The 26,782-nt window shown below is 34.6% G+C and overlaps 1 protein-coding gene across 1 annotated transcript; it reads right to left on the reverse strand.

Moving 5' to 3' along the window:
* Positions 1 to 22,057: 22,057 nt before the first annotated feature.
* On the reverse strand, positions 22,058 to 26,321 carry LOC131030655 (cell division cycle protein 48 homolog). The gene is made up of 9 exons (XM_057961568.2): positions 26,165 to 26,321; positions 25,898 to 26,063; positions 25,555 to 25,783; positions 24,224 to 24,990; positions 23,864 to 24,085; positions 23,653 to 23,724; positions 23,258 to 23,539; positions 22,793 to 23,152; positions 22,058 to 22,595 (listed from the first exon to the last, which is right to left on the reverse strand). Exons 1-9 carry the CDS (start codon positions 26,191 to 26,193, stop codon positions 22,302 to 22,304), a joined length of 2,421 nt encoding a protein of 806 aa, XP_057817551.1. The 5' UTR covers positions 26,194 to 26,321; the 3' UTR covers positions 22,058 to 22,301.
* Positions 26,322 to 26,782: the final 461 nt, after the last annotated feature.

Here is a 26,782-nt window from a genome sequence, read left to right on the forward strand (position 1 = left end):
TTTCAAAAGAACTTTTTTTATTCTTGTAAAATTTCTTGTTCTTATTGAAACACTTCTTCCCATTTTTTTGACCTTCACTGTTTGAATCTTTATATGGACACTTATCCATAAAATCTCCTATCTCATCGCAATTAAAATATTCGAAAGCCAACTTACCCTTATACTTACTAGACCCAAACAATGCATCTTGTTCAATGTGTCATCTCTTAAGTTCTCTTCTTTCATACCTTCAATAATACATGTTGTATGTGTTGGCAATATGCTGGATTTTGTCAAGTGTTGTCATTGATGTCAACACTGTATCCCGGTTGGATATGGTTATGTTATCCCAGTTGGACCTATCCCGGTTAGACTTGGTGTTTGTCTTGGTTTTAGCTGTGATTCTGATCTGGTGCGATCAGATCCTTGGATTCAGTTTTGGATGGTTATTCAGAATGGTTATATGCTTGTCATATTTAGTTGGTTCATGATTTGGTGCTTCGGAAGCTATCACTTATGTTCCCGGTTGGTATTTCTTGATACCAGTTAGCTTTACTGATTAGCTATATTTGATGATATGGTTAAGTGATTATTGGTCTGGATTATGGAAATGGTTTCTAATGTGCTGAAGGTGCTTCTTAATTGTGTCCCAATTATTTGGTGGCTTCACATTGGCTGGCGTGCTGATTTGGTGGTCCTATTTCGATCCAGTTAGATATTCTGTGTTATTATACCGAGGGTTTCTACTAGTTGGTGAAACGTGTTTGATATTGGTCTTAGCATGATTTCCGACAGATGTAATTGTTTGGAAATTTGAATTAGGTCCATGCTATGTAATTTAAATCATAATATTGGTCTGGTGATATCGTGTAATATAATTTTTTGTAATTATGGGTTTATGGGTTTAGGGTTTAGCCGACCTTATCAATAAGGTTGATGAATTGTATTTATAGGTGACTTATTCATGTAATTTGGATATGGATGGTATTGATGGTTATGTTTGCATTATCAGAGAAAGGTTTATGTGCAAATAGTGATATATCATTTAGCGGAAGGTTGTGAAGGATTTGGTGTTGCGGGGCAGACATTTGTGGTTAACCAAGACTGTATCAAGCATTAGGAGATGCTACTTCCACGGTTCATTATTTTCATATTGTAGTCTGATGTGTTTGTAAGTCAATGAGACTTCCCTTTTGTGATGAGCAGTGCACTCTAGGCGGTTGGCCTGAGTGCAAGTGCAATCCCCATTGTAATTATTTCACATACTGCTGCAAAAGTATTATCTGATTGTGGGTAGGGTTTCCCACTGTGGTTTTTCCCTTTACCGGGTTTTCCACGTCAAAAATATTAGTGTTGTGTGTATTGTGCTTTCATGCTTTATCTTTCATTGTGTTGGTTTCTTGTGCTCTGGTATAAAGTTTATAATCTGCATTAACTATTATACTTGTGAGAAAATAGATTCACACCCCCCCCCCTCTCAGTTTTCTCCCAGTATCATAATTGTCTAACAGTATGATGTGTCGTCCCATTTTTCTACAATCAATGCAAGTCATTTTTATTCTATTGTTGCAATTCATGACAATGTATCCTCTTCATTTTTTGCCACCTTCATCATCTTCATGTCCTCTAATGGACTCACTTATACTGCAACACTATTACCTCATTCTTCTAACTTCTACGTTCATGGAATATCGGACCCTCTAAGTCCTCTACTATAGTTTCTTTTCTTTAGCATAAAAATGAATAATTTTGTGCATTACCTCTTTCTTTGTCATTGTTGTAACATCTTCTTCCCTCTCAACCACTATTTCTAATACATTCACTTTCTCCAAATAGATCTTAACCAAAATTATAATTTCATCGTCTTTATCCTTCTTTAAATGCACAATTTTACTTGCAAAAAGTTATTATTAAAAAATAATGGGATTCAACTTTACCCATCTTATAATCTTCTTCATCCTTCTTTGTTCTCTCAAATTCTACAAGCTTTGGAACAATTGGAAAATATCCCTTCTCCTTCCTTAACTCTTTCATAAACTTATTTTTGAAAACCAAACACACCTTTGGTTTGTCTTCATTTTCCTCTTTTGTGTTCTTCAATGGATTCAAATTATGTTATTTTTCATCTTTTTCTATAGTGTATATATTTAATTCACCATTATGAACAGCTTGTCTATCAAATTTCCATGATCATTCCAAAAGTATATGGCACGCATTTTTTGGCACATATCACACATAACTTCATCTTTGTAATTACCAATTGAAAAAATCACTAAAAAAAAATTCATTTACTATCAAATGATGCTTCTTTTGCAACCACAAAACTCAATATAGGCTAGGATGTTTAGTTCTCAATTTTAACTTGTCTACAATCTCTTTACATATTTTATTATTGATGTTATCACTGTCCATAATGAATTTGTAGCATTTCCCACTTACCTTGCACCTTGTTCAAAATAAATTGCTTCTTTGAATTCGTTTTGGTTTCTCCTTAATTGGATTTATCAAAATTCTTTGCAACATTGATGACTCCAGCTTTAGGATCCTCTCCACATGCCTTGGTAAAGTCTCAATTCAATTTTTACCTTGTGCTACATGAACTCTTGTTTCTTTTCATTTTAAACATGTGCTACATGAACTTTTGCTTCTTTTCATTTTCCACTGTATAATTAAATTTTTGAATATTCAAATGTACAATATCTTGCTTCTCCACATTAGAAACATGTACCATTGGATCCTTTTCCTCTACCTCTACCACAAGAATAATTCTTCCTCCTATAGAAAAGTCTCCTCTTACTTTGCCTTCTAACATGCTTGCATGACATGTGCTTTCTTCCCCTTTCTCATTTTGGTAACCTCTAACATTGCTAGACTATTCTCTTCCATGTGAAAACCTAACTCTATCTTGGGAGCTATTTTGTTTCTTTGTGTTCAATGTTTCTTCTACCTTTAAGGAATATTGGTATGCTTCCTCTACATTATGCACATTGTTCAAACTCATTTCATCTTGACTATATATGTGTAACCATTCAAACACCTTGAAACTTGTTCAACATCATCTTCTACATGGCTAGGTCTTATTCTTAATTCGTAGAAGTCTTCAATATATTCTTCAACACTAGTCTCTCTTCGCTTCAAATTTTATTTTTTTCTTAACAGAGTTATGTGATAATTTACCAACAACAAAAAAATATTTCCATCACCATTCAATCCCAATATTTACTTCTCTTTCCTATATATTGTCTATTTGTATGTAAATGATCCCACCATATGGATGCATGACACTTCAATTTGGTGCATGCGTATTTGACCTTTTCATCTTCTTTAGTATTATCACAATCAAAATATTTCTCCATTTCAAAGTTCCAATCATGTAGTTCATATGTGTTTAGACTTCCTTTATAATTTAGGGGATCATATCAAGATCTAGAATTAATCCTTGTTATTGCTCTTAAAAATCTCTCTTCTCCTTGATTGATCCCTAGTTGATTCACTTCATCACCCCCTTCAAAGGTTTGTTCTTTTTTATCATCACTTGTATCCTCTATGTGAACTCCTCTTCTGTGGGTCGTCTCCATTGTATCTATCAACTTGTAATATCTCTCAATACTTTTGCAAGTTTTAGATCCATACCTCTACGTACCCTACCTCTGTGGCCACACCCTTTGTATGCCATGTTCAATACACTCTTTAATCTTAGGTCTTCTTCTCTTCTCATTCACCCACAACACTAACTCTTAGGGTTTTTTTCAACACTATATTCATAATCTGACTCTAATACCAATTAATGTAATTCAAATTTCATGTGTCTTGCCAAACCAATAAAATTTGCAACAATTAGAACATCAAATTTGTTGCTCCAAACATCAAATTTAAATAATTTGTGGCACACCAAAATAAGGATTTGTAAATAAATTATTTTTAGTATGTTACCCTCCCTTAATTCTCAATTGTTAAGTTGAACAATTCTTGGCAGTGTTCCTTAGAGTGAAGCCTTGTGTAAAGTTTAGTTATATGTTGAGTCATAAATTCTTTGAACTTGAACCTTTCTGTTGAACTCATCCAAGGTACAAAGTTCAGGTTCAAGCGGTCTTGTCACTCTATGGTCATATCTTTAGTAACGTTTTATCGGGTGCATCTTTGAACTTGAACCTTTGAATCATCTTTGAAGAAAGTTCAAGGTTCAAGGTTCAATATGTGTGAGAGTGGAATTTGGTCCGAAGTCTTATCTTTAGCAAGGTCAGTTGTATATTTTTATACTAGTTCCTCGGTAGACCATTTTGGTTTTGTTGAAGTTGAACCCTCGAACCACCATTGAAGTTCATGGTTCGAGGTTCAACATCGGATGAATGCAGCTTTAAGCGGAAAAGGAAAGCATCATGTTGGCGGGTGTTTTGAAAAAAGAATATTCTAAATTTAAAGAGAACTCGAGATAATAAGTCGTGAGGTGTACTATATTGCATGGTAATCATGAAGAGGAAGGAATAAGCCGAAAAAATAATGAGATGTCAAGAAATGGTCTTTTCAGAGTAAGAAGGCATGGATAAGTAGTCAATTAATCCTGAATGAATCATGTGAGCAATTATCTTGCCCTTACTTGAGTTTTTTTTTAAATCATTTCTCTTAGTTGCCCATTTCATAATTAAGCAAGTGTTGGATGCTACGCATGGTGACTTGACCTCTATTTTTGTAGTCCAAAATCCTCTTTCAAGGTGAGTTTTGTTCTTTTTCCCCTCATCCTCGTCATTCCATGTATTTTGGAGCTCTATTAATTTTTTTTCTTGCAAAGTTTTTTATTTACCTCTAAGTCCTGTGTAGAAACCCAAGATGAAACCGACATTGCCTTAAATTGACCAAAACTCAGGGCTAGTTTGTTCACACCCAGATTTAGGTGATACTTTCCTCCTGTCGGTAGATTTAGAGGAATTTCATGAGAGAGTGCGGGATTCTACAAAGTCCTGTCTCCTATAGAAAATAATTGATAATGGGTTAATAGAAATGACAGGTTTTCCACTAGTCGTTCCCTATCCAAAATTAGTCCAAGAATGTATGAACCACTATGACCCTGTTCAAAGGAGCATCCAAACCGCAAATGGTGAAGTTCTGTTGAAAGTGAATCAGGAAACCATTGCTGCAGTCATGAAGATTCCTAAGAAAGAACGGTATGAAGACTGGACAATGTCTAAGTCACAGGGGTTGTTTTCCAAAAAGAAGACAATGTATTGAAGTGTTATTGCCTGGAACTGGTTATTGAAGATTCAAAAGGGTGGCTCTCATTTACCTAGACTATTAACCAGGGAACATTTGATTAGAGATGTATGGGATATTGTCATTTTGCTTCATAGGGTTAGAGGGAATCAGATGGCCTTCTTTTGGGAAGATTGGATGTACTTCTTTGTTCAAGTTATTTTAGATGATGGGAGATACATAGATTAGGCGGAATTAATTGCTGAAAGGATGCATGAGAATTTAAGTTGTGTTGGTAACAAAAATTTCTATATGTCATCTTACCTCATATACTGTTTAGTTTGCACTCACCAATGGGTTGGCTTATATCATGAAAATTGGCGAAATGACATGAGGATATATGACCATCGCCCGCATTTGCAATAGAACAGAGCCACTGAGAATTATCACAAGCTTCATGATGTTTTCTTTGGGAGACTGGTGTTTGAGTTGAAAGGGGATATCCATAAAATATTGACCGAGGAAGCCATGCAGTTTGTAAGCACATATGGGAGCTTCTATATTCAGTTCTCCAGATTCACTTATTTGAGGGTTGGTGGTTTTGAAGGTGAACCATATAAGTTGCCAAGATATGTCTTTGACAAGCAAGTTTTAATTGAAGTGTGTAGGCAACTTGCTCATATAGATAATAAATACAAGGTGAAGCACCAGACAAGAGTTTCTTTCCCCATTGAGTTGACTTATTACACCTGTAATAATGTCTCGGATGCCCTGAATTTAGAATTGGAGTTCAAGAAGCTCAACTTTTAGTTGTATACTCCCAGAATAGATTTTGATGCTAAGGGGTTTGCAGCAGCCCACCTTACACTTAGGAAGGATTTTCAACATATACCAAACCTATAAGACTTTTGGGTGGATTGCATGGATGAATATGAGGTTCTAAGAAGAGATCACTTAAGACTCTCAGTACAACAGATTAGGAATTATGGTCTGATGATGAATACTGCAAATATTGTTGATGATGAAAGTGATTTTCTTGATTCCCAGTTTGTTGATGATAGGCAGAAGGGGGTAATTTCATAAATAGATTGGGGAAAGAATGAAGAGGAGCATATTCAAACTAGGATGTTCTCGATTATCCGAAGAATAGAAAAGTGGCTTAGAGAACAGAGACTGAGCAGAAGTTCAACAAAAATTTCAACCTCTCCCACTAAATCCCTGGTTTCTAATCCCCTTGTTCCATCTTGTGCAGGTCCTTCCAGGAAAAAGGAGAGGGGTGAGTGGGTAATAAAAAGAGTATAGAGCAAAGAGGATTTAACAATAGGTAGAATCACTCATTCTAGAACTAAGAGCAGAAGAAAATCATCCCCTGCTGATACAATAGTTGATCTTGAGACCGCACCCGACATGGATATTTCTTTTTCAAATCCAAATATGGGAGGACAGGATTTAGATGATGAGGGTGACAGTCAACAGGTAGGCGAAGCCCTGAATGTGGTCACTACCTTAGTAGTGAGGGATCAAAAGGAGGAAGAGACTGGTTCAGACAAATCTCTCACAACCCCAGGGCCAACATGGTTGGAGAACACATTAACTAGTAAGAAAAGGAACATTATTCAAGTATCTATCCCGGTAGAGGATATGGTTAGTAAATGTCTGGGAAAGGTTTCCAAATCCAAAAGGCTAAACACTATATCAAAAATTGATTTTGAGAAAGATACAGGTAATTGGACTACGGAGATTTCTCGCCCAAAAACTGATGAAACAATGGTTGATCCGACAAGTAAAGATTTCACAGTGGAAAAGTGAACTTAGGAGCAGGAACTCACACAATAGATGCATTACATTTGGAAGTTTCGACCAAGAAGATGTTGAAAAGATCCTAGAAGGATGAAAAAGATAAGTCTGAAATTAAAGAGATAATGAGAAGCATGGCAGAATACATTGAGGCCATCAATAATCCTAATCCGCAGCCCAATTCTCAGACTCCTACATCTTTTGACCCTAAGTCCCCTATCAATCAAAAAACAATTGAGCAAATTCAAAAATGCAGATTAATGACAGACGTTGTTGTGGACTGGCTAGACGAGATTCAAAAAGTAGGAGGGAAATATTTTGTGGACCTGAGTAAGGTTCATGATGATGTAAACACGGTAACAAAGGAATTGGAGAATGAAATTGTCAAATGGAAGAATGAAGAAGTTGAGGGAGTGAAAAGGGTAACTCGGATGAGAGAAATATAGAATTATGGTGTAATGAAGTTCTTTTCAGAGAAGCCAATTCCTCCCTTGGATAAAAATATTCGATACGTATGCCAACGAAGTGTAGAATGGAGAAATGTGTTGGTGAGATAGGCGTATGAAGAATCTGCAAAATTAGTGAATCAGCTTGCAAAATCGGTATCTTCCATGCACAATGAGCTTCGTTGCGTTGGTTTGAAGTGTTTAAAAGATGATGGAAAAACTCTAGAAACAGTTGAGGTCATAACAAGGTCGTTAGAAGAGAAAATCAACCACATCAAAGAAGCCAAGGGCTTGGTTTCAAATGACTTGAGCCTCATGTCTAAAATAGAATCCCTTCTTTTCTTGTGCATTCAGAACCTAGATGAGCATTCAGATAAAGTAGTGCAAATACACCGCGAGAAGGAAGTATGGAAGCAAAGAATGCAACACGTGGGGCTACTACATAGCACAATCATTCAGCACTTTGTCGTTGCTTACGCGGATTGGAAGAAGAAAGCAGTTATCAAAATTGCTTTGGAATGTTCTATGTTGTGATGTGTCTTTTCAATTGTTAGCTGTGAAAGCAGATTGATTTTTCTGTTTAAATAGTGGTTTTCTCTGGATTCGCGGGGTGAAAATGGTTTGTTTTCCGTGTTTCCCGTATGAACTGTTAGCCAGGTTGTGGCTGTAAAAATTGATTTACTTCACTTTGATAAGGTTGGAGAAATTTTGGTGGTGATATAGATTAGAAGACTTTATTTCTTATGAATGTGTTGAATTTTCAAGGAAGACTTTTTATCAGTGAATAGAATGCTACGTATTCCGCAGCTTTCAAATCTGTGTGTTTCAACGTGAACAGAAAATCTCTGTTGAGATATATTCATTTATGCAGCATTTGTTGCTTCTTTGGTTATTCCACTTTCATAAGTTTGTGAATGAATTTAATAAGTAGTTCTATTGTTAATTTTGCATACATGTTATGATCCCCCTTGTCCTGTGAGACATGAGCGAGACTCGATCAGATCCATGTTAAGAGGAAATTTTCTGAGAAGTGAAGCTATTTTGGTTGTAAGTCTATGAGTTTACATATGTAATATTTATCTTCGTAGCATTTATGTGGTGTTGACTTATGAATGGGAATGCCTTTACTCACTTTTTGGTTAAAAGTGAAGTTAGAATTGTGTATGTTAAAAAAAAAAATCATTGAATATCATATGGGAAGCTGCACCTTATGCAGAGGGTAAATTATTAATAAATTTACCCAATTGTTGGTTCAATTTGTCTTTCAACAAATAAGAGTAGCACGAATCAATCATCATAAAATTAAGACAGGACAAATCTATTAACTAACATAATATTATCAAAATTTTAATGGCGAAACATTTACACAGAGAAATCTATAACTTCCATTATATACATATTCACTGGTTTTATTTCTCTTTCCGATGTGCTACCTATCCTTTGTGTGCACCCTTCAATATTTTGTGTTCTCTTTTTTTTATTTCCATTTATTATCCTTCCTTATTCCCTTGCATGACCTTTCCCTCTCTTTTGATTCGCGTAGCTTCTTCTTGTCTCCTTCACATGACTTCCTCTTATGTCCTTCATGCGGCCTCTATTCTCTTGTTTATATTTGTGCACATTTTTATCCCTTTCTATTCTTTAACTTTACAATGCACCACTCTATCTCTACTTTTGTCTTCTTTTTCTCCTACGCAATGCCTCTTCCCTTTTCATCTTCCATTTATTCTTTGTCATCTCCTCTTCTACGCCTCTTCCCAAAATACCACACATTATTTGTTTTATCTAGTGTTGCCCCTCTCTTTTCATTTTTACCTAGAGGTGTTGAATCCCAAGTCATTGGCAATTATTTTTACTTCTAATCAATTCTCTTGCTGCTTGACAAATGGTGCCTTGCGAATTCTCTGAGCTTACAATAAGGGAATGCTTGCAAAAAAAATATATATATATAAAGTTCTCTAAAGATGTGTCTTTAAAACATACGCTCTTATTTCTTATTCACTTTCAGGTCACACTCATATTCATACATTTTTTGAAGATTTTTAAAAACAATAACAAAAAATTAAACTTGTCAAGGAAAAGCAAAAAATAATAGTTTATTAACTAAATAGGAAATTCGTTAAATCTAAATGTGATGCAAGATTATGGACATCTCCCTTTGGATACTCCTACATTAGTTTGTCTTCCCAAATGTTAGACCATTTTTAGCTATTAGATGCTTTTCTATAGCTAGTTATGCTTTTTTGCTTAAGTTCACTTGGGAGTTCTTGCTTCTAGTTGCTTTTGTTGTGCACCAAGTTTAGCTTTTTGTGCATCTAGTTTACCTAGAATTGAGGTTTTTTTAGCTCTTCATGCTTGCACTTTAGTGCTCCTAAATTTAGCTCAGTGTTTTCTTTATATGTACCTCATTGTACAATTGTAATTCATTCGGTATTCTTTGCTTTTGAGTAATATAGCATTCATTTGTGCAACTCTCATTTGTGGAAATTGTTTCGTTTTCCATTTAATCTAGTAAATTCTTGTACTGTGAAATTCAACATAGTATCAGAGTGTGAATTCGACAAGCCATTTCTCAAGCCTTGAGGGTTTTCTTACTCAGAAGCATTGTAGGATCATGTAGATTTGAATTTTTGTGGATTTGGAGGTGGGCAAAAATTTTATCAGCTTTGGAGAAAAATAGGCCACACCATTGTGTCTACAACATCAAAAAACCATAAGATTGATTATCGTTTTGTCAAAATCCGAGCAGTTGAACTTTGGGGTCAAATTAGCTGATGGCACATTTTTTGAGGTGAGTTTTGCAGGCAGCTAAAAAAATTGGTCAATTTGAGGCAAAATGGATGTCAGCATCGTGCTTAGAAGGACCAAGAATCCTAAAATTGCCTATCAAATCGTTGAAATCGAAGGTCATGGAAAAAAATTTGGTGGTACAAAAATTCATACTATACTATATGGATCCATATGTCGTACAGACCCAAACCACCCCTTGCAATACATGTGCAAGTCTGATCATATTCTCCTTAGCCCCTTTTCTTTTTAAAAATTTTACAAATTTTATTAAAAAATTCACAATTTAAAACAAGGGGTGTGTTTAAATTGGCAAATTCAAAGCTTTTTTAAAAAATAAAGCATAAGTCAAATCATGGGTACAAAGTATTGTGTAGGTAACATCATCATTATCTTTTTTAATTTTTGGTGGGACCTAAAAACAACAATTTGCTAAAATTAGTAAAGCCCTCTATATTTAGTCCTCTATCTTTAGTAGGAGAATTTCAATAAAATCTTGGACAGAATATTCTAGGTAGGAGAATATTATTTTGGCAAACTGATTTTTTTCAGCAGGGCTAATTTTTTCTAGTGACAAGGAAAATTTTGTTGACATCAAAAGTTTACCAATTTTACCCTATTTGCCTCTCCAATCCCTAAATACCTACGTTTGGTTTTTTGGCCATAAATTGCACATATGGCATTTGTTTTTTAACTTTTGCATATCGTCAAAAAACTAGTTCTAGCACTAATCTGCTCGTTCTGGTGGTTTTATCTAATTCTGCTATAGGCCTCCAAAGTTATACTTGGTTTTTCACTTTTTAGGCCATTACATAAGCATACAGACTCCATTTTTTTACTTCCACATATTGTCGAAAACCTCTCAGAATCCTTTATTCAAATCTTCAAGTATATTTTCTAAAAAAATATTAGGTTCTTAGTATTTTTAGATGAAGTGATTTCTTAATTTTAATCTTTGTCATCATCCCAATTGCACTAGAGTTTGTGTTTTTTTGTTGTGGGGGGTCATTACAAATGAAAGGAGAACTACATAGGGAATGACACAAATAAGAGAAGAGATGATAGAGATAAGCAAAAGAAATTTTTTTGTTCTACAAAGGCCTACTCATCCGAAGAAGAAGATGGTGAAGAATCAAATGAAGAATCCTTGTTCCAGGCTATAGAAGCAAAGAATAATGAGCAATCTAGAAGTCCAAAAGATGTGAAGAACAATGAGAAACCAGTGAGTGTGAAGACTGCAATGCATGCAAAAGTGAAACCAAGAGCATGGATCATTGACTCTGGATGTTCAAATCATATGACTAGTGATAGAGGTAGGTTTATTAACCTTGAGAAGTATGATGGTGTATCAGTTAAGTTTGCAAGAGAGGAAGTTGCACCTATTTGTGGAAAAGGAAGCATCTATATTGATGGTAAGCATAAAATTGATGATGTTTATTATGTTAAAGGTCTCAGACGTAATATGTTGAGTGTGAGACAGATGTGTAATAAAATCTATAAGGTCATATTTCATGGGACCAGATGTGAAATTAGGAAACCAGAGTCTGAAAGACTAGCTGCAGAAGGTTTTAGAACTAACGGAAATGTTTACTATGTGAATGATAACAGTGAATCTAGTTGTTTGTTGGCACAAAGCAGTGAATGTTGGTTGTGGCACAAAGGATTGGAACAAATCAACTTATATAATATGGTGAAGATTATCTCTAATCATGTTGTGAAAGATTTACCCATAATTATCAAACCTGCGGATACTGTGTGTAGGGAATGTCAGTTGGGAAAGAAAACAAAGAGGAGATTCAAAAATAAGGAGTATGCTACTTCACATTCGTTGGAGTTGACTTATACAAATCTGTGTGACAAGAGAACTAAGAGGAGAAAGGTATTTTATGTTACTAATAGATGATTACTCTAGAATGGCATGGGTTACTTTCTTGAGAGGAAATTATAAAGCATTAGATAGATTTAAAGTATTCAAGTCAATGGTTCATAATCAAATAAATGGTAGAATCAAATGTTTGAGGTTTGATAAAGGAGTTTATACCAAATGAATTCGATAATTTTTGTGAAGAACGCGATATTAGAAGGCATTTTTTGCTTCGAAGACTCCTCGGCAGAATGGTGTAGATGAAAGGAAAAATAGGTTTATTGTTGAGATGGCTATAACTATGTAAAAAAATGATAACATACCTAATGTGTACTGGAAAGAAGTTGTGCATATTGTTGCTTATCTTGTTAACAGGGTATAGATCAGAGTGAGTCACACAAAAACACCTTATGAACTTTGGAATGGAAAACCTCCTACAGTTAAGTACTTTAAAATATTTGGAAGCAAGTGCTACATAAAGAGAGATGAAGAAGATCTAGGAAAGTTTGATGCAAGAACATATGAAGGAATATTTTTTGGATATTCTACAAATAGAAAGGCTTACCAATGTTACAATAAGAGGTTGAAGAAGATTATGGAAAGTACAAATGTAAAAGTTTTAAAAGAATGGAATTGGACTAAGATTACATCTAAACCTGAGATTGAGATAGTGTTTATACTAGTTGATACAGAAAAGAAAGTTGATCTGAAAGAGGAAAATACTAATATAGAAGAACATGAACAAGCTCCTAAAACACCAAAAAAGTATGTGCAAAAGAACCACTCAAAATATCATATCATTAGAGACAAGACCAAAGGTGTTCAGACAAGAAGAAGACTTGCAGGATCCAATGAACAAGTGAATTATTGTTTCCTATCTCAACTTGAGCCAAAGACTTGTGTGCAAGCCAATAAAGATGAGAAATGGATAAAAGCAATTGAAGAAGAGCTAAGTTAGAAAGAAAATAATCAGACATGGGAACTAGTACCCAGACTGGTGGACAAAAATGTGATAGGAACCAAGTGGGTGTTCCAAAACAAGATGAATGACGATGGAAAAGTCACTAGAAACAAGGCAAGATTGGTCTACAAAGATTATTCACAAGTTGAAGGCATAGATTTTGAGGGGATAATTTCTCTAATAGAAAGAGTGGAAACTATAAGAATGTTCCTTGCATTTGCAGCTCATAAGAACTTTAAGGTATATCAGATTGATGTCAAATCATCTTTCTTTAATGAAGAACTTGAGGAATAAGTATACATTGAACAACCGGATGGGCTTGAGCTATCAAAAGATCCTGATATAGTTTGCATATTGAAGAAGGCATTGTATGGATTCAAGCAAGCTCCTAAAGCTTTAGGTAGGGTTGTATAGGTATTTGTTGCAATGGAATTTTAGAAAAGGTACTACAGATAGTAATCTTTACTTTAAAATTGAAAGTGACAGACTTTTGATTATTGTTATGTATGTTGATGATACCATATTTGGAGGAGATGATAATGTGTGTAGGAAGTTTGCAGAAGAGATGTAAAAGGAATTTGAGATGTTTATGATAGGTGATCTATCATTTTTCTTTGGTCTTCAAGTTACCCAATTAGAAAAGGACATTTTTATTTCTCAAGCCAAGTATATCAAGGAGATGTTAAAGAATTTTGAGATAGAGAATTCTAAACCAAATGCAACCCCTATGACTATCGGTTGTAAATTAAACAAGGATGATGGATCTCCAGATGTTGACCAGAAAAGGTATAGATCTATAATTTGAGGATTATTATATTTGACAACTTCAAGACCATATATTATGCAGGTTGTTTGTTTGGTGGCTAGATATCAAGCTAGTTCTACACAATCACATGATCAAGCAGTGAAGAGGATATTCAGGTATTGAAAGGGACTATGGACTATAGGTAATGGTATAAGAAGGATGATGATTTCACATTGAAAGCATATACAAATGCTAATTGGGTTACATGTGCAGATGAAAGAAGTACAAGTGGTGGTACATTTTTCTGGGGAGACAGATTAGTCTCTTGGTTGAGTATGAAATAAGACTCGGTATCAATATCTATTGCAGAGGCAAATTACATTGCAGTAGCATCTTGTTGCACTCAGGTCATATGGATGAAACAAACTCTATAAGATATCAATATAGTGTATGATGAAGCAATTCCTATTTTTGTGATATTACAAGTGCTATTAACATTTCAAAGAATCTTGTAATGCATTCAAGGACCAAATGTAATACAATTTGGTATTATGAAGTCAGATTGGAGTATGTACTTACTAAGGAACAAATTGCAGATATCTTTACTAAGGTGTTGGCAAAAGATACTTTTGAGTATCTTCAATAGAAGTTGGGGGTCATTGCCTCTCCTTTTTTTAAATTAGATGCATTCAGATGGTGCATCTATCCAGGGGGGTATCTAAAGTTCATCTTTTTCTACTAGATTGATGCGGTGGCTTCTCTTAAGGGGAGTAGTGAGTATTGCAGTTATCAGAGTTTATCAGTAAGAGAGAGAGTTCAGTAGAGTGCCCTTTGTCTTTGATGTCAAAGGGAGATTAGGAGAGAGATAGAGTGCCCTTTGTCTTTGTATGTACTCTTTATTGTTGGTGGTGTTGCCATCAATGACAAAGGGGGAGAGTATTGGAACTTAAGTTGTTGTGTTGTGTTGTCATTGATGTCTATTTGTCTTGTGTTTCATTGATGTCACTATGTGTTGCAGATGGTATAGAAGTGAGTGTTTTGGTATTGCTGCGTGGTCTAGTGAAGATGTTGAAGTGTTTTTGAAAGGTTGGTGTAGTAGAAATTTCAATATGCAGGAAACAATACCTATATAGGAAAGAGCTTTTAATACCTCGGTGGAAGAATTATTTGCATTCCTCTGGTATGTGAAGATTATGGAGTGCAATTTTGGATATAATGTTTATGATCCGTGTATGTTGCACTATCTTGCAAGTCCTCTATTTCTCAAACAATAGAGTTGGTTATTGTTGTTTCTGACAATGAGGTTGTTTGTCGGAACTAGTTTGAGCAATGCTTGATGGATTTTGAATATGTGGATTCAAGTGTTGCAATTTAGAGGATATTCAGTTTTTGGGTGATGATTTGATTGGAAATTGTAGCTATGATGTTTAGAGTTCATTGTTGTCAGCTGATCTGTTTTCCAGTTGACTATGGTGGTGTATCTTACTTAGATCATATTCTTTTGGTCTGGGTTTGCTTTGGAGAATGAGTTTGATTAGTTTTTTGGGTCTCACCATGGCATGTGGAGATCTGCATTGTGCAATTTGCATTGGAGGATAGTTTTTGGTCGACTACTTAACATGCTTTAATATTTATCTACACATTTCATTTGATGTCGACCTTAGAGGATGTGTTAGCATGTGTGGTTCATTAGAATCATTTGGAAAGGATGTGTTGTGATGTATTTGAGTATCTCTAGGAGAGGACCAAAATGGATATTTAATATTTGGGTGGTCGAATTTATGTAGTATTTATTATTCTATGTGTGTTTGACCTTATCAAGGGTTGTAATGATTAATCTTGTATATAAAGGAGTATAGATGTGTGAGTGAGGGCATGGGATGTGTATGAATTGACAAGTGGATGTGAATTATTTGTAAGTAAATTTGGTGTTGGAGATGTGTGAAAGTTTGTTGTGAAGAACATTGATGATGATATATTGAGTATGATAGTGATCAAATATAGTGTTCGAAGTCATATGTGTTTGTCATGATATTGGTCTCTTGATATAGTGGTTCAAGGACAATTTTATGGTCATGAGATCTTGTTCTTCTCAATTCAACTTTTCCTTTCTCTGTCAAAAGACAATGAGTCTCTTGACCACATCTTTCTATATCTTGCCCTAAGATAGTGTGTCGTAGTTTTACGTCATTTTAATCGTGCCCTAAGGTTGTGTGCCTTAGTTTTTTATGTCCTCTCAAGGGCAGTGTGTTTCAAATGCAACATTGTAACAAATTATTTTCATATTGTGAGAGTGATTTGCACTATGATTTTTCCCTACTTAGGGTTTTCCTCATAAATTCGATGTTCATGTGTTTGTTATGTTTTGTGTTTTCATGATTTATTATTGTTGAAGTTTAAAGATCAGAAATTAAGTATTTTGACGTCTGAACAAATTCACCCCCCTCTGAGTTTTGTGGTGTGCTCAATAGGATGTTGTCCTTGTGGGGTCTATATGAGGCCTTCCTTTTTAGCAGTTCAAGTTTTTTCATGTATTGCATCTCTTGCTTTTGCAGAGGGGTTTTTTTCCATGTGATTTTTCTCCTTTTCTCACTTAGAGAGATTTCTTTGGTTTGTACATGGGTACCTAATCAATCCTTTTGTTGTTAGGACCCATTTCTGCATTCATGCATTTAGAAGTTTTTACTCACCCTAAGTTTCACTTAAGTGGGGTTGTTAGAGCATATTTAGCTATTAGTTGGCTTTTTACAACTAATTATACTTTTTTTCTTTTTTTCTTTTTGTCTTTTTTTTTTTTGTTTTTTTCTTAAGTTCACTTAGGAGTGCTTACTTCTAGTTGCTTTAGTTGTACACCTAATTTAGCTAGAGTTGATCTTTTCTTTAACTCCTCATGCTTGTACTTTAGTTTTCCTAAATGTAACTCATTTCTTTCTTTATAAACACCTCATTGTACGATTATAATTCATTTTCTATTCTTTGCTTTTGAGTAATATAACGTTCATTTGTGCAACACTCATTTGTGGAAGGTGTTTTGTTTGTCATTTGATCTTGCAAGTGCTTTTGTTACAAAATTCAATAAATACTTGATCCTATTAGCGTGCATCTCAACATATACCTTAATAGTAGTATTAGATAATAATGATAAATCTATTTAATAGAAATATTTTTATCGACGCTGCAAATAAATTATCATTCATTTATTGAAACAATTTCATTCAAAATGTCAAAAAATAGAAATGCTATGGGTTTTTTTGTCTCTCTCTATGTGCTTGTTCAATTCCTTCTATCAATATGTTATTGTTTGAGGTATTAGATGTGTTCAATTGATATTTTTTAGTGTTTAAATGTATTATAAAGGAGATTAAAAAAGAATTCACTCATAATTAAAATATATCATCTTGGTTATTGTATGCTTTCTTTTTATCTTGGAATATTCTTTTTAAAATGAGGCTAATTCACCAAGGGTCTGACTAAGGATAATGTGGGCCTCATTGTTTAGCAAATTCTTAAAAAAAAAATTATAAACATCACATATTCTTGATGCAAATTCAAACATCAAAAATCAAAGTGAGTAGACTACAATAATTTGCATTCTATTAGATAAGGTTTATGATTTTGAAGTTAAGGTCAGCACTAATGTTGATCAAGTGTACAATTACAGAAGTGGCCCCTATATAGTGCACAATCATAGTTATAGGTTAGTAGTGAGAGAAAAAACCAAGAACCTCTATATAGTGCACAATCATAGTTAACAATAAGAGAAAAAACCAAGAACTTTGGTGAATGATTTTTTTTACATATGAATGGAGGCAAAATCAAAGCTATAAGGATCCACACATCTAATTTATCTAGTTATTTACATTTGTTTAAACATTTTTTTAATGATTTCTGATAATCAACCACAAGTCCTTTATCTAGGTTAATTTGTTTATTAATTGAATTCTTTTAATTAATTTGTCTAAATAATTAACGTAAGGTATGATAATTTCGTTACATTTTTGTGAACCTTTCTTACAACCCTTAAGAGATTCCTCCTTAGTGTTTATTCCTTCTACACTTGGGTTTTAGATCTTTTTATTATTACATTTCTTGAAAATTTTAATAGTTTTTGAATTCATCCTTTATCATGCTTTATTATTCTATTTTAGGGTTAAGACAGATTTTCTTTGTTATTTATTTGATTCCCATCAACCCAACCTTGGTTTATGCATTCTTATTCTTTTATTTATTATATATTATATATTATCACAATCCATTGTCCTAAACCTTTACTCATGCATGTATTACCAAATTTGATGTGTTCCTACACTTGATTTTCATGTCTTTATATCCTTCACTTGATTTTCTTGTCTGAGAGGATCTCAAGGAAGGTCTTTATGTTAGTGTTGCTTCATCATGTTTATAATCTTTCCTATTTCGTAGAGTTGGCTATCACTTATTTTCTATTTTAGAAACACTACACTTTTGCATAAACTTAATGTTGCCTAGACTCTTCCCATGACTAGTGATAGTGAGAGCATGAGCATGTAGTATTTTTATATTTGAGTGGCCTTCCTTCAATCCTTTGATTCATCAAAATGAGGTAGTCTTACATTATAATGACATATCTAAGGATGAGGTAGTCTTACACTTTCCTTTGTCGATGACATTTTCAAACATTAGGATGATATTACTTCTTGTGATGATGATATATGTTAAGAGATTCTAATTATACACTTGCTTTTGTCTTTAATACACGTTATATTTATTTACAAAAAACACATTGATACATAGGCTTCCTAAGGCCTCCTTGGCACAATAGTAGTTAAATCTAGTTTGTCATGTAGATAGTGGCAATTTTGTGAGGTGCCCCTCAAAACAACTACAATGTTAAATTGTGACAAATCCAAGATAAAATAGGTAAGGCCTCCAAATGCTAGATTGGTTTGCTTTATGGTCAACTTTTGGCGATGTCTTGTGTTAAGAGCTAAGCACATCTTTTATTATAATTTATCATATGCTTTGATAGATTACTACTTAATTGTTAAGAACTTCAGCACTTCTTACAAATATTTATTATAATTTTTCTTACAAATCTTTATTATAATTTATCATAATCTTTCATCTGAGACCATGTTTTACCCCTGATTCTCATCTTCCTCTTCTAATTGCCCCCCTTTAAATAGATCCTAGATTTGTGCATCACATAAGTTATACTTTTCAAAAAGACCTTCCTTGAGATCCTCTCAGTCCTTTCTAATGATAATAGTTTTCAATGTTTGTATAAAATATTCCTATAAAACACCATCTAATGATAGTATTCAAATGTTTTGCATAATATATCATAACCTAGTAATGATATGCTAAGTGATGAGTAGTGCCTATTCTTAATCTTCTCGTAATGTCATTGATGATGATGTCTCTAGTACATGTTATATTTATTTACAGAAAACACTTGATACATAGGCTGCCTAAGGCCTCCTTGGCACAATAGTAGTTGAATCTAGTTTGTCATGTAGATAGTGGCAATTTGTGAGGTGCCCCCAAAACAACTACAATGTTAAATTGTGACAAATCCAAGATAAGATAGATAAGGCCTCCAAATTCTAGATATAGTCAACTTTTGGCAATGTCTTGTGTTAAGAGCTAAGCATATCTTTTATTATAATTTATCATATGCTTTGATAGATTACTAGCCTTAGACCATGTTTTTAATTTTAGCGATACCTTAATCATTAACTTCAGCACTTCTTACAAATCTTTATTATAATTTTTCTTACAAATCTTTATTATAATTTATCATAATCTTTTCGCCGGAGACCATGTTTTACTCATGATTCTCATCTTCATCTTCTAATTGCCCCTCTTTAAATAGATCCTAGAGACCTTCCTTGAGATCCTCTCAGTCCTTTCTAATTGCCCCTCTTTAAATAGATCCTAGAGACCGACCTTGAGATCCTCTCAATCCTTTCTAATGATAATAGTTTTCAATGTTTGTATAAAATATTCCTATAAAACACCACCTCAATCACCTCAATCCTTTCTAATGATAGTATTCAATGTTTTGTATAATATATTTCTATAAAAAACTTCTCAATCCTTGCTAATGATAAAAGCATCCGATGTTTTATATAATATAATCCTATAAAATACATACTGAATTAAAAAACATGTTTTAGACATGCATAAAGATAGAATATATTCCTATTAAACACCTATTGAACAAAAAAAAAAGTTACACATGCATAAAAGTAAAGATAAAGAACGAAGTAATAACCATGTGCAGAACAAAATATTAACTCTCACCGCTGCTAGAGTGACTAAGGTGGGGTTATGAGAGGATAACGTGGCCGATACGATGACTGAAAAGGGTATTTGGTAGGGGAAACGTGTATATGGTGAAGCCATGTATATCATATTCAAAAAAAACGAATTAAACAGCAGCCGAATGTGCCATAAAATTGAATTGAAAATATAACCAAATTTGACGAAATGTCTCCGAACATAATTAAGCTACCAAGTCAAAGCTGTATAATTTGGCACCTAAAATTTTGTTTAACGAAAACTTTACAAAGACGTCTGGGTTTTTCTAGACTAATTTCAGTCGATAAGACGTCTGGGTTTCTCTAGACTAATTTCAGTCAATAAAACACTTTGCTAAAGGTCAATAATATAGTCTACACAATTATCTCACAGCTCATTCCATAAAGAGTAAATGAGTTATCTTTTAAAGTGAAAACTGCTAATGGGGCTAGATGTATCAAAAAATGTGGAGGTTAATAGATCGTACAACACTAACATATGAGAATTCCCCACGCCTAGCCCTTACAAAATATATCTCTTAAAAACAGAACGAACAGTATCATAAAATTAAATATTATGGACATCTTAAACACGTTTCCTCTTCTAATCAAAAGAAATTGTGAAATTCTTATTACGCTTCAGCAGATACCAAAAGAATCCTAACCTAAATGGATAATATAAGAACCAGGAAATCAAAAACACTAGGAACTTAATGTAAAGCTCATAATGCACTAACATCCAACAAGAAAGATAACCAAAACATCTGAAACAACTTCAAGCAGACGTGTTGCCAATAAAACAATGCTGCAGAAGACCATGCTAAAATATCCAAAGACACCCTGGACACCTAAAACAACTAGTGCAATTACAAAAATAGAATTAGGCAATCAAGCAGACATGTTAGCAATGTAACTGCAAAATATAATAATGAAACGATCAATGCAATTGCCAAAATAGCATTTGACAATAAAACATAGGCCAAAAATGTGAGCAATGCAAGAAGACTGCAACAGCTCATAATGCAGTAGTATCCAACAAGGACGATGGCCAACATATCTTAAACAACTTATTAAATTGCAAAAATTGAGATTAGACAATCAAGTAGACACTACTGTACTAATATCTAAAAATGAAGATAGCCAAAACACTTGGAGAACTAACGCAATCGCAAATACTGCGATAGGGCACTCAAGCAGTTATTTTGTCAATGCAACAATGGCACAAAAACTCATAATGCACATTCAATGTTGCCTTTTAAGTCTATCCTACACCCGTCTTATTTGCTTTATAATACAGATCTAACTTTTCTGATTCCTATCAAAAATAGTAACACTGATTTCGGACAAATACAAACAAGTTAGAAGCCTTGTAAACAGACCTAGCAACGTCGCTAAAAAAAATTTCAATTCAATTTCCTATAAATAAGCACTCAGTATTTTGACTTCAAAGAGATTCAAACGAATTACTTCCAACATATAATTACAACTGCCCTGGCAAAATCAAATTCGCAATGATAAAAGAAACTTGATTACTGTGAAAGACTACTATAAAAATTTCATGTTTGTTCACTATAATCTTCCACGTAAGAATCCACAATACAAAAATTAAATTATTCACATAAACAAACGAATAAGATAATCCTTATAATGCAATTAAGAATGAAGTAATTACTAAGTCACCAAAACATTCGTAGGTGTGTCCTGGCACAAAATACAAGACATTATTAGCATCTCTGTTTCAACATTAACAATAATTTGAATAAGAATTTCAAATCATTGTTGCTGGTCTCATATTATCTCTCTTATGTAATGCTTTTCACTGAACAAAATGGAATTCCTCTTTAATTAAGAAAGACAAAAAAGACTTGAAAAATATTTCCTAACAGGGTTAATATAAAACAGATTTCCATAGCTAACATTGACCAGAAGAGACTTCAGAATACCTACCAATTGAGCTAGACTTTCTTTGTTCTAGAGTTGATTTTCGTATAACGTATTTTCTAAAACGGCTTTTAAAAAAAAGACAGTTTCATAAAGTTAATTTTACTAAAAACTTACAAGTTACTAAAGAGTATTCAGTCCTCTCTACTAAAGGGCTGATAAATTAAATAAAGTTTCAAACATATGAAGATTAAAACTCATACAAGCAAAGCCGAGCCAAAATTAATAGCATTGGCTATTTGTCAGCGGAAGGTCCCTGCTAGTACAGACACATTTGTCACTTCATTAAGATGACAATTGTGTACGAAGTTTCCTAACTGTACAAGTCATCGTCATCTTTACTATCTCCAGTAGCAAATACATCCGAAGCTCCAGCAGCAGTGCCAGCAGGTCTATCTGGAAATCGGAATTCAGAACCAAAGCCTCGAGATTGCTGAAGTGTTTGTGCAAAGGCTTGATACTTCCGAATATCAGCATCACTGACACTTCTTCGGGCGTATTTCATAGACTCCTCAAAATGAGCAGCTTTTATTTCAGATACCTCGTCACTATCATCCTCATCCATTGCCTCGGGATTCTCACTTCTTTTTCGTTCTCGTTCAATATCCTGAAAATGTGTCAAGGGAAGAGGTTACGGTGGGAGTTGAAACACACAAAGGCTAGTATGTTAAATAGAATAAGAAGCTACAAGTTGAGGGAAGTTCTAACAAAATATATTAAGAATAAACAGACCAATTAAAATTAAAACCATAAGAAATTCATAAACAAATCTAATTTGCAAAAGACAGTACAATAAAAACTCACCTTTTCAATATTTTCTCTAATGGCATACTTGCAAGCCCGCTGACAAATCTCCGTAATATCAGCTCCACTGAATCCTTGGGTGTAACGGGCCAGTGCCATTAGGTCAACATCCTTTGAGACGGGTGACTTTCTCAAGCAAGATTTGAAAATTTGATACCGCGAGGACTCGTCAGGCAAGGGAATATAAATCAACTGGTCAAGTCGGCCAGGCCTTAACAATGCAGGATCGATGATATCAGGCCTATTTGTAGCACCAATAATGAAAACTGTTTTCTTGGCCGTCATACCATCCATTTCCGTCAACAACTGGTTAAGGACTCTGTCTGCAGCACCACCAGCATCCCCAACACTACTTCCACGCTGCAAACATGCAAACCAATTATGCATCAACAGTTAAAACCTGCTTCAAAAAGTTCAAACAAAATTCCTACTCATGTATTCTTCACTTATAAAAAAGAAACACACCTGTGTAGCAATAGAATCAAGCTCATCAAAAAATAGGACGCAAGGAGCTGACCCTCTGGCTTTATCAAAAATTTCCCTCACATTGGCCTCACTCTCTCCAAACCACATTGTTAACAATTCAGGTCCTTTCACACTGATGAAATTGGCCTGGCATTCATTAGCAATGGCTTTTGCAAGTAATGTCTTTCCACAACCCGGTGGCCCATAGAATAGCACTCCTTTTGAAGGAGACATACCAAATTTTTCGAATTTCTCAGGATGCTCCACTGGATATTGAACTGTCTACATCAAACATATAATGAATTTTGTTAGTTGATAATATCCTTGAAAAGTAGATTCTCTGCATTAAAAGAAAAACAAAGCAGAAATATAATTAAACACATATCTCAACTTACCTCTTGAAGCTCCCTCTTGACATTTTCCAACCCTCCAATATCTTCCCAAGTGACATTTGGAACTTCGACCACCTGTAAATGATTTTCCAATATTCACGAGCAAACTTGCCATTAATAAAATCTTCAGAGAAAAAAGAACTTAAAAAAACATAATACTTCTATAATCGATATGAGAAAAAATGAACGTCTAAACATGGTTTGGAAAGCTCACGGTTTCACGCAGAGCAGAGGGGTTACTAGAGCCCAATGCAGTCTGGAAGTGCTCATTAGTAACGGCCATGGAATTTAGAATTTCAGCATCTATTGTCTCATCTTCTAAGTCAATGACATCCATCTTTTCCCTAATGCACTGAAGTGCAGCCTCAGTGCACAAAGCTGCAAGATCTGCTCCGACATATCCATGGGTATCCTTAGCAATCCTTTCAAGATCAACCTGTACGAAGAAACCTACAGATTAATACATACTTCACAACATAAAGATTAATAAATGCTTTGAAAATCCAAAACTGGTCAACATTAGATAAAGAAGTACCAAAAACAAAAAACGAAAAATAGGCCCTGCAATACGTACATCATCAGAGAGCTTCATATTCTTCGTATGGATACGAAGCACTTCCAATCTGCCTACTTCATCCGGAACCCCAATATCAATTTCCCTGTCAAACCTTCCAAACCTTCTGAGTGCTGGGTCAATACTATTTGGCCGGTTAGTTGCTCCAATAACAATAACATGGGCACGAGATTTAAGTCCATCCATAAGTGTAAGAAGTTGAGAAACAATTCTCCTCTCAACTTCACCGTGGGTTTTTTCCCTCTTGGGAGCTATGGAATCAATTTCATCAATAAATATAATGGAAGGGGCATTCTTCTCAGCCTCCTCAAAAGCCTTCCGGAGGTTGCTTTCGCTTTCTCCAGCCAGCTTTGACATAATTTCAGGTCCGTTGATACAGAAAAAGAAGGCACCGGTTTCATTTGCAACTGCCCTTGCAATTAAAGTTTTCCCAGAACCTGGTGGCCCATAAAGCAGAATACCCTTTGGGGGCTTCACACCAATTGATTTAAAGAGTTGTGGGTGTCTGAGAGGAAGTTCTACCAATTCACGGATCTGGGCCATTTGTTTCCGTACACCACCAACATCATCATAACCTATTTCATCTAATCTATCTTCATCCTCCCGCTTTACGGGCTCCCCCTCACAGAAAATTTCAGTATCTGGCGAAACAACACAATATTCCCCAGGGTCTGTCTCAATTACCTTAAATTCTACACTACGCATCCCACCTCTTACAAGGAAAAGATCCCCTTTTCTCACTGGACGATAAGCTTCCAAGAAATAGGCTGCAAGTAACAAATAAGTGCTTAAGTTTTTCGGCACATTAACTTTACAGAAGCAAATGGACTACCACATATATCCTGTAAACCTAGTTGCAATATCAAAGTCATATAATTTCCACAGCCCATAATGATTATAAGTCAATATTTCTCTGGATTTGACCGTGCAGATTTTTGTTACAAAAATCAAAACTCCGTCACGGTCAAATCCAGAAAAATATTCGCTTACAATGTAACGGAATGCAGGTAAACACATTTCGAACAATTTTCTTCACCCAAGGCACTAACCCTAGCATATGTATATAAAAACAATAGCCTGGTAGGACTGAACCAAAAAAAAACCTGTAAAAAATGAAGACCTAAAAAAAAAACCTAAAAACTGAAGATCTATATACTGAAGACCTACAGGTAAGGGTTCAGACTCGAAGAAAAAAACTATGGTTTTATTAATTTCCCCAACGTGTCCTATTTATATAGGAAAAACAAAAGTTAAAATTTGAAAAAAAAAATAAAAGAAGGGTACATAGGATGCGTTGAGAAAATATGGAAAAATGGGGCAAAAGGACTCACGCTTTAAATAGGCATCAAACAAATTCCCAGTAACGCCCTCGATGGTGTCATCAATAGGAAGAATATGGACGCGCTTGCCGTACTTGACATCGGGACATTGGTGGACAGAAACCACGTCTCCCAAACGCACCCTCAGATTCGACCGCACGACCTTGTTCATTCTAATCTTAGGCTCTTCGCAAGTCTCGTCTGCTAGGGCAATACAGATCGTATCCTTCCTCTTCTTTCCCTGCATGACAGTAAAATTGAGAGATCCAGTGCAAAGGAAAACACCTAAGCTTGTAAGCGCAAAGAGAAATACCCTAGCCGCTCAAGGGCAAAGGGCAAAGGGCAAAGGGCATACCTTTATAAGGATTGTGTCTCCACGGAACAATTGTAGTTTTTCCATGGTTTCTGGGTGCAGGCAAACAACCGAGTTATCATCGTTAATGGCTTCGTCCACAACCAGCCGATTTGCCGCCTTCTTTCGCTCTAAAATTGCTGTGCTAAAATCCCTTTTCGTTCCTTTCCTGTTTACCAAAAAATAAACTCCATATTTTTAGAAATCCATGAAAATACCTAACCAGGCGGAGGCAGAGAATGAGAGAAAGAGGCAGAGAAATGATCTTACGGTTCTGAAGACTCTCCCTTGTGAGCCATTGCTGCGCAGGAGATATTGATTGTTTCGCGTAGATGCAAACAACGAACGGATTGAGAAGAACGAAGCGCCCTGGGGTATTTATAGGACACTGATTTTTCTAAACGCCTAAATTTAGCAGTAGTTGTACTAAATTTAGGAGTGTTTGGCTATTTTAATTAATCAAAGGAAAAAGACACTACCTTGGCCAACAAGTAAGATAAACGGGTAAAAGGAAAAAGAAAAAGAAAAAGAAAAAAGTATCAAGCCAAGGACTTTAATATGCCGCGAGTGGGCAGGTAAAGGCTGAAACCACTCTTTTTCAGATTAATTAATATGCCCACTAATTTAGTTTAAGGGAAAATCTAGCACTTCACATGTACTTAAATTGATTTAGAAAATTTTATTTAATTTAAAGAATTTAAATTAGGATAAAGTCTATTTTTAAAAAATCAATGTAAATGATGTGTCCAATTAAAATAGTACAAATCTAATTAAACATTGAATTAGTATAAGTATATTTTTTAAGAAAATTATGTAAATGATAAATGGAAATAAAATAGTTTAAAATAGTTAAATTATAAAATGGACTTAAAAATGGATGTTTTTAAA

Source organism: Cryptomeria japonica, chromosome 4 (genome assembly GCF_030272615.1).
Source record: "Cryptomeria japonica chromosome 4, Sugi_1.0, whole genome shotgun sequence".
Lineage (NCBI taxonomy): Eukaryota > Viridiplantae > Streptophyta > Pinopsida > Cupressales > Cupressaceae > Cryptomeria > Cryptomeria japonica.

Excerpts from the sequence above, each read along its gene's own strand:
- LOC131030655 (XM_057961568.2), bottom strand. The coding sequence starts at position 26,193 with ATGGCTCACAAGGGAGAGTCTTCAGAACC. Across the intron at positions 26,064-26,164 it reads AAGGGAGAGTCTTCAGAACC|GAAAGGAACGAAAAGGGATT; the intron begins GTAAGATCATTT and ends TTTGGTAAACAG. Across the intron at positions 22,596-22,792 it reads TTAGAGAAAATATTGAAAAG|GATATTGAACGAGAACGAAA; the intron begins GTGAGTTTTTAT and ends ACACATTTTCAG.